This window comes from Engraulis encrasicolus, chromosome 19 (genome assembly GCF_034702125.1).
Source record: "Engraulis encrasicolus isolate BLACKSEA-1 chromosome 19, IST_EnEncr_1.0, whole genome shotgun sequence".
In the NCBI taxonomy this organism is placed as follows: Eukaryota; Metazoa; Chordata; class Actinopteri; order Clupeiformes; family Engraulidae; genus Engraulis; species Engraulis encrasicolus.
The window spans coordinates 6034542-6047515 of NC_085875.1; the positions used below are offsets into that span (position 1 = coordinate 6034542).

Here is a 12974-nt window from a genome sequence, read left to right on the forward strand (position 1 = left end):
TTGTATTTTTTGTAGGATAATATTGGCACAGACCTTAAATTGTTCTACAGAATCCATTTTAAAACAACATTAAAATCAAAATGTCTCATGTTAGTTATAAATCCAATGACCAATTCTGAAATGAAATATTATCTTGCTCTATGAATAAACTCAAGGTTTGCCATGAGACAGTCTGGCTTAAGTTGTTGATGTCTGTTGTGTTATGTTGGGCTCTCAGCTGTCACTCTCGACACACACACTACTTGGATTTTCACACCACCGCCTTCACTGTGTTAAAAATAGTGGCGGCTCATTGAGCCATCACAGGGACATCACAGATTTGTCAGTGGCAAGGATTACACAGCAGCATTCCTTCCCGGAGGTAATTCATGGCAATAGGGGTGTGGAAGAGACACGACTTGGCATATAGAGACTTCCCAGGTCATAGGTCATAGGGCTAAGGGGCGGGAGATGATGGGCCATGCCATGCTGCTGATTCTACTCTTCGTATCACTGGGTGCATCCCAATATGTGACCTTGCCTCCTCCACTTGCCTCCTCCACTTGCTTCTCGTCATGATGACATCACTGACAACAGCATTATATTTCAATATCTTGCAAAAGCTCAATTGTAAAGTCTTTTTCTCATTTGCAATTGGGGTGGTGAATGAAAAACAGTCCCTCAAAAGTTGTTGTGGCGAGGCTGACAGCTGGGAAACTTTATCGTTTTCTCCACGGAGAAGGGGCCAGGAGGCGGGACGAGGAGACAAGCACAAGTGGAGGAGGCAAGGTCACATATTGGGATGCACCCACTGAGATCTCAGGGGACACTGGAGTGACCGACATCCTGACTCAGTGCATTGTCAAGCTGAGAGTCGGGAGGTCCCAGAGCCAGATTCTGTAGTCAGCATGGCTTCCCTCTGAGAGCCTGCCAATATCATAGTGGCCACTGTTAAGTACATGTTATTGTTGTTCCAAACCAGTCATTAAATGTACTGTATATTTGGACCAATATGATTATTAACAATAGTGACAAATGGGTACAACTGTCACAACTAGTACTAGATTTTATTTTTAGAGGTCAATATATACACTGAAATTGAATTTATTCAATACATGATCATGAGGCAATTAAACTGAATGGTCAGACTAGATGGAACAAGCCTGTTTGTTTCACAAATACCACAGGGCTGCAGTGCTCTGTGTTGGGGTCCTTGAGAAAAGACCTTTCCTCTACTAGTTTGTTGCAGCCAGAGCTTGCCTTGGGGCTACACATTGGCATAGTGTTTGCACATGTACTGTATGTAACCTTGCCACAACATGTTAGCGGCTTCAAGTGTTAAGCCTAGATATGTTCAGTCATCTCGGAAACACTGGGAAAATGTGAAAACATGAAACATGGACCTGCATGCAGACTGGCCGTTAGTGCTCAGTTCACCCTCGTCTTTCTGCACTTCAGGCAAGTTCATGTTGCAGCATGTTCAAAGCACACATGGCTCTACTCGTTTATTGATGGCTTTGGAGCACTTAGTGAAGATAATATCAGAGACTTTGCGTTTCAATGGCTGTGACTCCAGGGAATTCAATGGTGGAATAAATGGCAACAGGGAGTAAAAATCTGTTTAGGAGTGGTTTAACAGGCTCAGGCCTTGAGGTGTGTTTATGAATCTGTAAATACAGCGCTTACAGATAATCATCTCGGTTGTCACAACTGTCAAAATGGAGTGGAAATTGTTTCCAAGAAGAAAATATGTGCTACGGAATCTCTTAGGACACAGTTTGAATAAATATGTGCAAAAGACTTTGTCTGCAGTTGTAGTTTTTGTATGTTTTTCACAGATTGATATCAGTGTTTCAAGTCAAGTATTGATATCTGTGTTTCTTAACACATGCACTGTTAAGGGGAGATATTGTCTGGCTCTTTACACAATGATTTGTTATGTCTGTGCAGTTGATTTGTTCGCATTCATTAATATGACTCAATAAACAACTTCAAATGGTGAAATCTTTAGTACATCGTTTAATTATTAATCTTTTGAGACAGGCATAATTTGACAACAGAAACTAAATATGAAAAGACATCAAAACGATGGGATACACAATTTCATAAATGTTAATATACACAACAGGAATACAACATAAAATTGTTCAGTATAAAGCTTTTTTGGTTAATTTAAATACACTTTTTAAGTCTCAAGCTTAATTTAGGTTTGTGATGGATTCCTCTTCTTTGATATATATATAAAAAACACATCTCAGTCTCGTTCAAGACTCACAATAGGAACCTGGCCAGCCAGTGTTTTCCCTTTGCAATCTTGATTTTTCTCCCTCGTCATTACAAACACTTATCAGCAGAAACTGCAGTCAACACATCATGGCCATTTCCTGGGCGTGGTTTACCCCTATATCTTACTTACTACTGCATGTGCTTGTTGAGCACTTCTTGAAATATTTATGTGGGCAGTTAAGAGTACGGTACAACAGATCCAGAGTCCTGGAGACAAGAGTCGTGTCAGAATGTTGACACACTGTTAAATTTTCTTTGTAACAAAAAGAATGGAAAGGAAGAATGAATTATGCACATTGCATATGGTATTCTAGGTCAACAACTGAAAAGTAGAACCCTCCCTCCCAAAAAAAGGTAGAAATAGGTACAGTACACATCCAGCACAAAACTGGATATTAGCCGTGTTATTCCTCTTTTTTTAAAATCAGTTTCTCGAAAAAGACATTGCCGTATACAAAGGTTGGTTATGCATGTTCATAACCATGAGTCCATGTTGCAGGTGCCCTGACATCAAAGTGGTTCCTAAGCTTTGATTCTGTGCCCTTATAGCCTATCATCAACACTGAGTTTGGAACATCCGTCCAGTTTACACCCCTCATGACCTTTCGTTTGATACACTCGCTTCCAAATTCTATTCCCTCATGTGACCCAACTGTGAATGTTTGTTCCCTAGCAAAGACACACACACAGTGGGTTTCCATAGGAACCTGACTGTTTTCAAGTAGAACAGCACCTCCCCTTCCCTCTTCTGCCTTTTCACCCCTAAAGAGAAGCCCTTACAGATCAAACCCTGAGGCAGAGTGGGGCTTGTTCTGAAGTTTTGGTAACATGTACTGTTAAGTATGCTCTCACTTGCCATACTGCTCCCTTTCCCCTTCTTGCTTTCCTCTCTCTCAAACATTAGCCAGAGGGATCTGCCACACCATAATGGTGGAGGTGGTCTCCTCATGGCGCGATGGTTTGGTCTTCCGGTTGACCCGGCGGTGACCCAGACCTCCCGAGACGACCAGCAGCGAGCTCACGTCCACCTTCTGGCTGCGCTTGCCCTTCTGGGTGTAGGCGGGGTCGTTGAGCTGCTCGTATATGGCGCCGTCCTCTGGCCCGTGCTCCAGGGATCCCTGGGATAGCGCCAGGGACCCGCAGGACAGGGCGTCTTCGGCTTCGGCCGCAGAGGGGCTCCCGATGCCGCTGCTGCTGCTGCTGATGGCATCACCTGGCTGGTCTGACACTGTGGTGGTAGTGGTGCCGTTTGGTGCAGGGCCAAACGAGCTGGGGGGCCCTTCCCCATCGGGAGCTGCTGCTGCTCGCTGGGTGGGCGGGCTGCCAGACAGGCTGCCCTGTGGTAGGTTGCAGACCGCCGCTGCCATGGTGAGAAACTTGACTGGGCTGTTGTGAGCGTGGAAGGACACCATGCCCCTGCCTGTGTACACAAACCAGCCGCAGATACACACACACACACACACACACACACACACACACACACACACACACACACACACACACACACACACACACACACACACACACACACACACACACACACACACACACACAATTAGTTAATCTTAACAAAAAATGCTCTGGCTTCAAATGTGAAAGAGTAAAGTTACTCTAATCTCTAACTCTAAAGTGCAGGGGGAAATCCTGGTTTGTTTTCATATTACGGCCCTCTGAGGACTTTTACGGCCCTCGGATGAATTTGAAGTGGCCCTTCGAATGAAAAAGGTTCCCCCCACCTCTGCTGTATATCATGACACAATGATGGAAAACATTGCAATCACATGTCCTCAAACAGTGAAATTATCATGCCATTGTCTGTTAAAAAAAGGCAAAAATAGATTTGTGATAGACAACAATACTGTAAATGTCAGAGACCTGATAAATGAGAGGCGTAGCCTAGGTAATATGTTTCACAAATACTACCCGCATAGACGCAAACAAAAGGCCCACACACAAGTAACTATATCTCTCCAAAGACACCCCCACCAGCCCCCTGTCCAAGTCCAAGGCGTAAAAGTGCTGCCTTTTAACAGCAATGGCGGGGGGAGTTGCCTGGTTTGATCACAAAGACCACTTAGGCACGGAGTATGAGGCCCCGGGCCAGTGCGCCAATTATCAGGATAAAATATCTCTGTGAGAGAAGGTCAGCTGCTAAAATAAACCAGTCTGGGCCTGGTCTTCCTGTCTAATTACTAAACCAACATTAACCCTTCCCCATCACAGCCCGCCCACCCGCCTAGCCCACTACCATCTTGGCCTGCATGCGTGTCAGCTGGAAGGCAGCCACGTCTTTTGGTTAATATGCCACCGACTGTGTTGGCGGGAATTTTATGTTTTTTTGGGGGAAAAGGTGCACAACAAAGATGGTCATTATCCACTATTACAGACCTGTGTTTGTGTGGGACGGTGCACTCACCTGTGACTTTGGGGATTCCCTGCAGTCGAGGGACGGAGAGGGCCACGATCACTCCAAGGTTGGTGCCTACGAGAAGCAGGCTGTGGCACACCAGAAGACTGCTCACAGAAACCCTCTGGTGCCCTGGGAGTTCAAGTAACAGCAAAATAAACACGGCTGTTATTACTGTACGATGACTCAGCAGATTCCTACTCCAGGGGCCAGCCAGGTAGAAGTCACTGAAACATTACTCTTATTACATTCATTTTCTCAGGACAAATGTGCTTTCCTGAACATTAAATCAAGAGGTTTAATGTTTAATCGGACTATAATGTAATGAATCCAAATTCATTTACAATTGAAGTGAAGGCTGTCATTCAGTGTTGAGAATGATCAATATTAATGGACCCATTTGTGTGGTCGTGTAGGAGTGAAATGTGTGGGACAGTAACCATGGCAATGGTGTCTGGCAGCCAATGGTTTCCAAGGAAACCTCATAATGTACATCTCTGACATTAACCGGGGACACACGGTGGTCTGACAGTGTTCCCCTGCAGGTTGCAGCAGTTAAAAATGCAACATTGAAGTGGTTACACAACGGGTGAAGGTAATTGCAACATGGGAACAAGACGATAGATGACCTTGTACTCAGTCTGAGCCAGGAACAAGGCTCACTGCGTATTTATTATTTTAACATTTTATGTCTGAACTCTGAAGTAGTGCACATTCCAAATTCACTCATACCCATGTTTTCACCAAATGTATCAAATAAATTTGCCATACTGGGACAAATAAAAGTGGCTACTACTATTACAACTACTACTACTATACTATTGAAAGGGTTAAATGGAGTACAGCCAGCAAACGATCAATTAGGGAGTGAAATGCTGTGTTTGAGCTGAGCAACCGTCTGAATCAGCCCTCTTGGCATATAATGGCCAGCCTGGCTCTCTGCGTCCGTTAACTTTTAATCACTCACTACGGCAAACAGCACACACTGTAAATTCACAGTGGGAACCATGGCACTAGAACCAGAGTTAGGAGAGCAGAAGGCTGGCACTTACATCTGTTTAGATTGGTTGTGGATTGAATTAGAGGTGGTTTAACTTCAAATTACTTCAGGTAAAGAGGTTTTGTTGTGTGGGTTTCTCTCAAATAAAAGCAAGAGTGTTGTCTCGCTTGAGCTCAGTAATATCCATGAACAGGGAGCTTTTATCAGTGTTCTTCAGCAGTTAGTGCTGCACACAACCAGGCCTACTTAAAGTCTATAATCCAGTGGGATTGCTCGTAGTCATATGGGCCGACCTATTCACTGACCCTTTTGATGAGTGGCGGCATCTCTGATGACTTCTTTACTTTACACAGCTGGACAGAGTCACGTGGCAGCCAACCAAGCAATGACTTTTCATTCCATGTCTGCACCACTGGTGTATTGTTGAATGACACCTAAAGAACAGTCCACGTCCAAGTTTCTCCAACTAAGCATTGAGCTGAAGGACTCAACTTTTGTGTTAGGATTTGCCTGATGAAGGTCTAGTACCGAAACGTTGTTATTAAAGAAAGAACAGTGAAATGGTCAGTGTGTGTTTCTATAAGTTGTGTTTGGATTTGGCAATTTACTTTGCAAGTCAGGGCAAAAAAGACAGGATTCTCAATTTTCTTGGAATGTGAAATCCTACCAAAAACAAATCCCAACCCATACCAGCATGTCATGACCGCATTCTTGTTCTCACACTATAGGCGGGCTTTGATGTTCCTCTCATGAGACAGATAACGAGATTAGTAACTTCTGACCATAAGCCCATTCAAATAAATACGTATGTAAATAAATAATCTTGTTTTACTATATACAGCCAGGTTTATACTACATACTCCAGTAGTAGTAGTAGTAGTAGTAGTAGTAGTAGTAGTAGTAGTAGTAGTAGTAATAGTCAGAGCTTTTGACAGTTTTGGCTGGGCCCTGTGACAAAGCCATTTGAAAGGGCCCCCCACCCAATACATACTATGTAATGTGGATTCCATTCTGGGGCCCCTCTCTCCCTGCGCCTGGACTGGGACAACTGACCCCTTTGTTCCCCCGTTGGCATGTAATGTTAACTGGTAACTGATAACAGTTACTGGTGAGCACTGCACCTGCAGATATGACTTGCCAGGCCGAGTAATGAAGATTAAAGCTGGAGGTGAGGTGTTGTTTCATGGCCGGGTTTGTTTACGACCATTAGCACACATGCGGCTAGATATGTAGGTCACTAGAGACAAAGCCGCCACTGGCTCAGGAGAGGAGACCTCCCATCCCGCTTCCTCTCCTTCTCCCACTCCCTCCTCCCACCACGCCAGCAGGTCAGCCTTCCCAGACTGCATCTACTGTATCAGCATACCAGCACTCAGCATCCCACTGTGACGTGGCGTTATACTGCACATCTCCACTCCACACACCTATGAGATATTGCACTACTTTATTTTAACCCAAGAACCAAATGGAATAGGATATTCTAGTGTTTTTGTATGACATTCTACATACGATTCAGCTAGAGAGACAATCATACTACTAGGATTTAACATTAATTAACATTATTTAACATTAGCACTGACGCCCATAATCATGAAGTGCTTCGAACGGCTAGTCCTGACACACATCAAAGCCACCCTACCCCCCACCCTGGACCCCTACCAGTTCGCATACCGAGCCAAGCGATCCACGGAGGATGCAATCTGCTCTGCCCTCCATCCAGCCCTCACCCACTTGGACAATAAAGACTCATATGTGAGAATGCTGTTCATTGACTTCAGCTCAGCATTCAATACCATAATACCACAACAACTCATCAGAAAACTGGACAAACTAGGTTTCAGCACCTCCCTCTGCAACTGGCTGCTGGACTTCCTGATGCAGAGACCACAAGCAGTACAGGTAGGGAATAACACCTCAAGCACCCTGACCCTGAGCACGGGGGCTCCGCAAGGTTGTGTTCTCAGCCCCCTGCTGTTCACGCTGCTGACACATGACTGCACAACGACCCACAGCACTAACCATCTAGTGAAGTTTGCGGATGATACAACACTGGTGGGCCTCATCACTAAGGGCGATGAGACCCACTACAGAGAAGTAGACCTGCTGGCCAGATGGTGCAAAGACAACAACCTCCTGCTGAATGTCAACAAGACCAAGGAGATTGTTGTCAACTTTCAGAGGGTCCAAAAACAACTGCCACCACTGACCATCGACGGTGATGCTGTGGAGAGAGTGAGCAGCACCAAGTTCCTTGGAGTGCACATCAGCGACGACCTCTCTTGGACCACCAACACTACATCACTGGCGAAGAAGGCCCATCAGCGTCTCTACTTCTTGCGCAAACTAAAGAAGGCAAGTGCTACACCCCTCCATCATGACAACATTCTACAGAGGAACCATAGAGAGCGTCGTGTCCAGCTGCATCACAGTGTGGGGAGGAAGCTGCACGGAGCAAAACAGGAAGACACTCCAGCTCATTGTGAACACAGCGAAGAAGATCATTGGAGTACCACTCCCCTCCCTGCAGGACATTTACACCGCCCGCCTTACCCGAAAAGCACTGATGATCACCAAAGACACAAGCCACCCTGCACACAAACTGTTTTCAGCCTCCTGCCCTCTGGAATGAGGTACAGGCGCCTCCGTTCCCGTACCACCAGGCTTACAAGCAGCACGATGCATCAAGCAATCAAGATACTGAACACTCAAACCCACTCTCCCTTCACTGTCAGCCTCTAGCCAGCCAGGCCACTGACAACGCTCCCCCCCCCTCATCCCCCACCACCATATCTGCGACTGAACACTCCACCTGCACTACTACATCTGTGACTGAACTTTCAACCTGCACTAACTCAAAACATACACATGCACACACAACACACACACAACACACACACACACACACACACACACACACACACACACACACACACACACACACACACACACACACACACACACACACACACACACACACACACACACACACACACACACCACACACACACACACACACACACAAGCACACTGCACTTTCTGCACTAAACCCAAACATACACACACTGACACACAACTCATACTCACACACATACACACACACACACACACACACACACATACACAGGTACACACACACAGACGCACACCGCACTTTCTACCTGCACTAAACACACACACACACACACACACACACACACACACACACACACACACACACACACACACACACACACACACACACACACACACGCACACAAAACACATACAAACACACACACACACACATACTGCTGCTGGTGTATTTAAATAAAAACCTTTTTTAATTATTTATTTCTTCAAATGCTACTATTACTATGTCAGAACGCTATAAAGGACTTTAGAAAAAAGAACAACAAAATACCTCCTCTTAATGTATGTTCTCTACAAGTCTTCTGTTGTCCAGTCTTGCACTTTAAATGTCTGTATGAGCAATGTCTACGTCCATACTGTCTATGTCCATGTATGAGTACTGTCTATGTCTATACTGTCTATGTCCTTACCTAGATTAGTCTATGTCTGCATGGGAGAGCAAGAAACGCAATTTCAAATTCTTTGTATGACCAGTGCATGTAAAGAAATTGACAATAAACTTGACTTGACTTGACTTGACTTGACTTGACTTAATCTAAGGCAGCAGGTCATCCTGGCCAGACAACATATAATCAGCAGACCAGTAGTCCACACAGCATTCAACAGTGACATAATCCAAGCTGTTCTACTCTACAGACCTCTGGGATACGTCTCTTTACATTTCAGCACCTCATGGAATACAGTGTTCTATTGGGTTTGAGTGACATTTCATGTACGATTCTGGCAGTAACAATCATGAAAGTAGTAAATTATTTCATTTTATTAATACACCAGGTTTTGCTTATTACATTACCATTGAACACAGTAAAAAGCTTGTCTAACAGATCTGGAGGGAATTGCGGCCATTGAAAGCTGCACTTGCAGCCCCAAAGGCATGAGACATATGGAAGATTATGCTTTTGACATCTTTTCAACATTTTGTCAGGAATGTTTTTCTGTGACATAGCACAATTACGAATAAAAGCCTGTACACAAACATACGTTTGCGGTCCTATAGCCAGAATGTGGTCTTGTGTCCCTACTACAACCCATGGATGAAACCAAGCTGTTGTTGCCAGAGAGAGACAAGAGTGCGTCCAGGATTCTATTATAGAGACGTCACTATTGATGGGAACATCTCCCCTGTGGACCTACATGTAGTGTGTCCTGGCCTGGGTCAAACTGCTGTGGGTCTCACTCTCTCCCCTCTCCCTCACCAGTGATTGCTTAATGAAACCTCAGCTCAGGAAAACACTTTGTGATGTATTAGGTTACGGGCCTCCCTGTGCAGAAACTCAACTCCACCCAGATCTGAATGGGACACAAGGTTTGGCCGCCCACTGCATCTTTCTGAGATTGCACAAGGCAGGGGTTTAGAAGGGTAAGCCCTCATCAGATAGAGCTCGATTCATGTTGTTAAGAGTAATTGTCTGAATAGCACAGTTAATCTGCTGTATGTTTCATGTGTAACTACAACTGTTATCCTGGGATAGAGCTAAAATTACCAATGGATTAAACGGTGCCTGTACACACAGACATTGAAGTAGAAGTCATGCATTTCCCCTGCAGATACAAATACCCAAAATATGCAGACTTCATACCTGACCGTTACCCCAAACACACTGTTTTCAGCCTGTATGCTGTATTTAAAAGGTAGTCCTTGTCAGAATGGTTACATGTTTATTACAATGTCTAAGACTTCCATACCGTAAATGCACATTTGACTGTTCCATATTTCTGGCCCCATTGATCTTTAGCGGAGCAAATGAATACTGTGGTGTCTTGCAATGAAAACCCTCTTTGTGTGTCAAGCCAAAGGCAGGTAAAGGCCCTTCCAGAGGCCGTAAACATTTCAACATCTCAACTTGTCCTGACAAATCTCTACATCCCCGAACATTGGTTTCGGTTACACAAAAAGAGACTAGGAGTGGGGATTGTGGTTTCTAGAGACCGGAAAAAAAAAAGGAAAATAAACAGCCACAGAGCTGCTATCAGCAGCGGAAGCTAGCAATTGGTAATAGAAATCACAAATGAAACCCCTCGAAAGGAAGTCTTTCAAGTCGGTGGTTGTTACAGCACATCAGAGAACTTGCCTGGCATGACTTTCATCTAGCTACCTCTACACATCACAGGAGTGACACAGTAGGGATTCCAAAAGGCACAGTACAACTCAACTTGTGGTGATTTTTCCTTTCCTTGACAGTTTACACACACATGCACAAACGCGCGTGCGCACGCACACGCACACGCACACACACACACACACACACACACACACACACACACACACACACACACACACACACACACACACACACACACACACACACACACACGTCAGTTTACAACACACAAATGCATGCACAAATGCCCACAAACTCACAGAAAATGAAAGACAGCTGGTGTTCATCATTCTCCTGAAGTGACATCCTATATCTTTTGAGGAATATGTTTGTATTCATTGAAAATTACAGTGGACAGGGTGTCCCCTTAAGGCTCTACTGTGGCTGCAGCAGCACAACTTTTTGAGTATGGCCGTCATAGGCTGAGTTGTAGCAGGAAATACTACAAAACACACTACCAAAAGACAGACCATCCATGCCTTTGACATGGCTACCACAGAGGCTGGTCTTTTCTTTGTTTTCTGTACTTTAAATATGTGTATTCTGAAACTAGTGTGATCTCTCTGAACAATCTCAGATGATATTGCTGGTTAAATCCTGCAGCTGCAAGACGAAGGGCTGCTCACGTGAGTCAGAGGCATTTGCCAAATGTGTCTCCCATTCCACCTCAACCGACAAGGGCCGTTCTGTCTTAGACTTGGACACCCTATACCCCCCTGGGGACTTGGCGCATAAATAAAAAAGGGGGTGAAAAATGTCAGCCCGCTTTAGTGGTACTTTGGTAACAAATTATTTGACATAAAGACGGCTGAATGTGACAGTGACTGTGCATGTGAGGTTTTTTTTTTATCTTGCGTAACAAAATTCTGCCACACACACACACACACACAAAAAGACAATATGAGCCAATCAGGAAGGCATACTATTCCTTCATCTTTCATGCGGCACAGAGTTCTGTGTTGCTCACAGAAACGCCAGTCATCCCTCTATTAGTGCAGAGCTTGTTTGCAGACTGCAGTTGGTCTAGTCACTAGAGATATCCTAATTACGGAGGCTTCACAGCTGTCATTGGTTATATAGGAATAACACCAGCGCAGCAATCATTCAACTGCAGCACAGTGCAGTACCTATAAAAAACACCAGCCTGCAGAGTAAAACTATGATGGAGTGTGTGTGCGTGTGTGTGTGTGTGTGTGTGTGTGTGTGTGTGTGTGTGTGTGTGTGTGTGTGTGTGTGTGTGTGTGTGTCACAGAGAAGGGCTGCGGTAGACGTTGACAGCAGATTAGAGGTCATGCACACTGATTATTTCTCAGAAAAATCCGCTGATGCCGGATGGCGGCAGTTTTGTAATGTTGTCAGACATTTCCTATCTTTTGACTTTTCTTTCCTCTTTTTTCAACATTTCCAAACTTCCTCAGTAGTTCTGCTTGCAGATCACAGTGTGACTCAATGTTTCTTTTTTGTTCCATTCGTGCCCACCCGCCCCAAGGACAGCAAGATAACAAAAATATCACTGACATTTATAGCACAGATATCCGTGCATGCACAGACAATGCCTACAGTGCTTATTTGTTGCCATGGCTACCTCATGTTGACTGAAAGGGGAAGCAAAACAGACACTGTGATATGACGACAGAACCTCCATGTTGCAATATTTTGTTTCAGATGTAAAGAAATGATTTTACATGGTAGTCTGGCTCTGTTCGTAAGCTGCAGATAATGTTAACCTTACGACCTCGCATAGCAGCCTAGTAGATGCATGGAAATGTTTTATCACAACACCGAGCCAAATCCTTGATGAATCTTGGCGAGTACATCTGTAATATATGAAGGGAAGGGAAAAAAATCAGAGAAGTTCAATAGATTCGGATTCTATTAGATTAAGGTAAATTATGTTTCTTTCCAAATGTTGTCATCACCCATACTGCTTACACATTCCAGATTCAAGACCAAGGAATTCTCCTTTGAACAAGAATTGATATTAAGCTGAAGCCAGACACCAACCGAAGACCATCTGTCTCCACAGAATTCCCCAAACCAAGAGCATAATCTTCTCCAGCCTCTGGCTACT

The 12974-nt window shown here is 44.6% G+C and overlaps 1 protein-coding gene across 2 annotated transcripts in view; it reads right to left on the reverse strand.

Annotated features, from left to right (window-relative positions):
- Positions 1–1978: 1978 nt before the first annotated feature.
- arhgef10 (Rho guanine nucleotide exchange factor (GEF) 10) overlaps positions 1979–12974 on the reverse strand; it is a 102502-nt gene continuing 91506 nt past the window's right edge. For both annotated transcript variants that reach the window (XM_063183535.1, XM_063183534.1), the window contains 2 exons: positions 4682–4804; positions 1979–3685 (listed from right to left, as the gene is read on the reverse strand). In XM_063183535.1, coding sequence (XP_063039605.1) covers positions 3159–3685; positions 4682–4804 — 650 coding nt within the window. In that variant the 3' untranslated portion in view covers positions 1979–3158. The remainder of the gene's footprint in view (positions 3686–4681; positions 4805–12974) is intronic.